Genomic DNA, 4,266 nt, shown 5'->3' with positions numbered 1-4,266 from the left:
ATATAGGATGGAGTGTTGTCGTGCATTTAAAGACAAGAGATTTGTATGAAATGGGAGACAAAATAGAAGAGGAAGTTTATGAAAATGAGCCATACGAAGAGCAACACCTTGACCATCTTGGTAACATTCATGATGAGTATGATCAATTGGCAACAAACCATTTAAGTAATGATTCAGTTGAATGAAGTATGGTTGTTGACTTGAAAACAGATACAATGTTTGAATATAAAAATGTTATTATTACTCTATTTAAGTAAAGGTAATACTTTAAATTGTTGAAGTTTTAGTAATTTTGTTGAATATTTACTTTCTTACATTTCACCTTTTTATACTTAGAAGTGTAGTATACAATCATAGATTTATCTTTATTTGATTTGAGTTTCAATTAACTTAATTATATTTAACAAACTTTATTTATTATGAACATGCATCCATGGTAAAGGTTAAGCGGTTTTCAGACCCACTCAAGTCACCACCTCAAATAGTAGGTACAACTCATCCTCCACCTCAAGCTCAACCTCATGCCACACTTCAAACTCAATCTCCAACTCAATATCAAGCTCCTTCTTTACGGCCTTCACCTCTGGCCCAATGTCCAACACATATCCCAAGTCATCCTCCAACTCAAACCCAACTTCATTCTACACTTCAAACTCAAGTTCTAGCTCATTCTTCACATCATATTCAAGATCCAACTCAAACTAAAGCTCCAATACATAGTCCAACATATACTACACCGATCGTTTTATCGCCAACTCTTGAAGTTCCACAACAATCTCAAGAATCAAGGCAATGTGTTGGACGGGAGTCCACACAATATTGGAGTGTTGAATCAATAGGTATGCATCACATTTTCTTACATTTTACATAACCCTTTTTAAATATATTTTTGGTTAAATGAATTATTTTATTATTAAAGATTTAGGAGGAGTTATTAAGAAGATTAAAACCACAAAAGATCAAGTAAATAACTTATCTATTGGAGAACGTGTAATTGTGCACTTTGATGACCAAGGTGCTACATATGGCGAAGCACAAGGCTTGCTTGCTGGATATTGTGGAATATTAGCAATTGATGGTAACTTGTTTCCAATAAGTTTTGGTAGATGGTCTGGACCACCACCATCAGGCATGCCAAAATGTTATTTTGAAGATTGCTTTAAAACAGACATAAAGGTATAAAAGTTGTGTATATATAACTTTACATTTATATTTAGTTTGTTCATTTTAATGCATAAAATCTAACTTTGTCTTTTTTTAAAGCCTCGATTTTGTTTTAGGACTACTGAAGCTCTTGCAGAGCGATATTGTCGGCTCAGCATTGGGAAAAAGTGGGCTTCCCATAGGCAAAGATTATGGGATGAATTCTATAATCCAACCTTAACAAGAGATGAAATTGTATCTAATGTACCACTCGGTGTAGATAAAACTCAATGGGATTTATTTGTCAACTATCGTCTAAAACCATCTACGAAGGTAAATTATCGAACCTATGAATATAAGAGAATACAAGTCTGTTTTGCATTAGCATAAATTAGAAGAAAATGATATGCAATAGTATATAGCATATGCAGCCAAACTAGATCACATTGCATATAGTAAGAACCAAATATGTATAAACTCAAACGTGAATGGTTTATACAAAATTGAAATTCAATTTTTGAAACAATAAATGCATTTGATTCGTGGCTAAATTTACAAGCCAAATAACATTTTTGTTTAAAGGGAACTATGTGCTAATTTATGCATATTAATGCATAGTTTAGTATATATGACATTGTTACAATTATGTGCTCAGAGAGAGAAATGGTTGATAGTTTCTAGTAGATCAAGCCAATAGAACTTGCCATGTAGTATTTGTGTTACTTTGTAACTTGAACTATAATTACAACTTGTTTGTAATGGCTAGAAAAATATTATACATAGCTTTTGTTTTTGCTTATTATTGAAGCAACCAACCTTTAATTTGATCTTGAAGGTCTTGGTCTTATAGGACATGCTAGTTATTTGTATAAGAAACTGAAGTCATAATTTTTTTTGTATATACATTGGATATATATATATATATATATATATATATATATATATATATATATATATATATATATATATATATATATATATATATATATATATATATATATATATATATATAAGTTGCTTAATATTAACTCACTATTTTAAGTTTTTAATTTTCTACTTCCAATCACTATGATGTTCTTAACCTTTTTTGAAGACCATATTTATGCTTTATTTAAATACTCTTGTTTATTGCTTATTTTAAAAGAATATATCAATTTGACTCAATTTTAGTTGATCCATTCTTATCTTTAGTAATTCTCTATTTGGTCTTGCATGTGGTGTTTTTATATAAAGTTATTTGATTAATTCATAAACTCATGTATGTTTGTTCATATAGGAGACTTGTCGCAGAAATAAGGAAATACGTAGTAAGAAAGTGGTTCCTCATACCGGTGGTTCTAAACCACTCTCACGAAAAAGACATGAAGTGGTAATCATATTAATTAACCTCAGATTTTACTATAAAGATATACATCTTATTAATCATAATATTTTTATGGTGTAGTTTTTACAAGTTGGAATACAACGCAGTCGTGGACAATTATATATTGAAATCCATAAGAAAAAGGATGAGTCAGTTGTAAATCATGCAGCAAAAACTTTAGTGGTAAGTTTAATTTTATAATTATTTTTTCAAGATTTCAATTTACTCTTATGAGTTTGTTTTGTTAAACATCAAATCACTAACATATTTGAACAGTATACTACTTATTGTGTTATTATTATTGTGTTGTTGGGTTGATAGTTTTGTACGTCTGTAGGAAGAAATTGAAGTGAGTTTGACTCAAAGCACTAATGATGAATCTATAGTTTCTCCTAATGATGTTATTGGTAAAATTTTGGGGCCTGAGCATCCTGGAAGAGTACGATGTTTAGGTATGGGAGCAACACCTAGTTATACATTTAGAAATACCAGATTTCGACTTTCAGACTCAGGTACTTCATATGGTATTTCTACATAACCATCTAAATTTTGGCAAGAGAAGTACACACACTTGGAATCTTGTCTTAAGAATATCACAGGAGCATTTAAAGCTTATATAATAATGAAAGAAGGAAGGATCCCTAATGAATTAGTTGGTGTCTTTGGTCCATCAAATGTGAGTATTTTATATAAACTTTACGTTTAATACTAAACTATTATGTTTTGTTGAAATAACTAATTTTTCTAAATAATAATTTTTGATTTTGTATCTTATTGCATTGAAGTAGTTGTAATTTGGGAGTATATTTATATTTCTATTATGCATTTGCAAAGAAAATTAGTTGCAATTCAAAATATTTTAACCATGTTTTTTTCAGCCAGCCAATGTCGCAGGTGAGTCAGATTCATCAAAGAATGTAACGGAACCTAATTCACCAATGGATGCAAGTGACTCTGATTTACCAATAGATGCAAGAGAAATGTCTAGTGCTAGCAACATTTGATGATTTTTATGTTTCTTTTAGTATTAGATTTAGTTTTGCAATCATATAGTGCTAGCAACATATTATGAGTTGTATTTTACTATAACATACAATATGTTACTACGTTACTACGATGAGTTGAATTTTATTGTGAATTTAAAGTCCATCATGTTAGTATCATTTTTTGAGTAACATTAAATATTTTATCATTGTTTTAAAATAGAAAAATAGAAAATGATATTATTATTACATCAATAAATATAAATAATCAATTTTTTTTATAATAATTATAAAAAATTAGAGGTGGTTTTAAACCCCATTAAAAAAATAATAATCACAATAGTTACGTGATATTTAAAGGGGTTATAAACTCCTGCAGAATAATATTCTAACAAGGTAGGTTAAAAACTGCCGCAAAAGAACCCCTTGATAAAATACCGGTGTTCCTTAAAAACCCCCACAAATATATTGTGGCACCAGTATTTGGAGAGTTTTTGAAAACTGCCACAAATCATTTTGTGGGGGTTAAAAACCTCCACAAATTAAACAAATAACCCCCGTTATTTGTTTTTTTTTTGTAGTGATAGGGGTGTGTATGGTTTATAAACCAAACCAAATTGAACCATATATATGTTTTGGTTTGGATCTTGAAACTGCTTTAATAAAATCAATTTATTTTTCTAAAACCGGTTTATAAATGGATCGGTTCGGTTTCAAACTAATTTTTTTTAAAAATCAATTTTTTTAAAAAAATCTGTTTTAAACTAGTTTCTCTCA

At 29.4% G+C, this 4,266-nt stretch overlaps 1 protein-coding gene across 1 annotated transcript; it reads left to right on the top strand.

The window, feature by feature from the left end:
- The first annotated feature begins 433 nt into the window (after positions 1 to 433).
- LOC127123432 (uncharacterized) lies at positions 434 to 3,510 on the top strand. The gene is made up of 8 exons (XM_051053651.1): positions 434 to 839; positions 920 to 1,176; positions 1,264 to 1,476; positions 2,420 to 2,512; positions 2,588 to 2,689; positions 2,844 to 3,018; positions 3,106 to 3,182; positions 3,385 to 3,510. Exons 1-8 carry the CDS (start codon positions 434 to 436, stop codon positions 3,508 to 3,510), a joined length of 1,449 nt encoding a protein of 482 aa, XP_050909608.1.
- The last annotated feature ends 756 nt before the right edge of the window (positions 3,511 to 4,266 follow it).

This window comes from Lathyrus oleraceus, chromosome 2 (genome assembly GCF_024323335.1).
Source record: "Lathyrus oleraceus cultivar Zhongwan6 chromosome 2, CAAS_Psat_ZW6_1.0, whole genome shotgun sequence".
Taxonomy (NCBI): Eukaryota; Viridiplantae; Streptophyta; class Magnoliopsida; order Fabales; family Fabaceae; genus Lathyrus; species Lathyrus oleraceus.
Note: the sequence above shows the minus strand (reverse complement) of the source record. Positions and strands in the feature narration are given on the sequence as shown.

Bases quoted from the DNA above. Each gene is read 5' to 3' on its own strand.
- LOC127123432 (XM_051053651.1), top strand. From the start codon at position 434: ATGGTAAAGGTTAAGCGGTTTTCAGACCCACTCAAGTCACCACCTCAA. The intron at 1,177-1,263 runs GTATAAAAGTTG...CTTTTTTTAAAG, and splicing joins GCTTTAAAACAGACATAAAG to CCTCGATTTTGTTTTAGGAC. The intron at 2,690-2,843 runs GTAAGTTTAATT...GTACGTCTGTAG, and splicing joins ATGCAGCAAAAACTTTAGTG to GAAGAAATTGAAGTGAGTTT.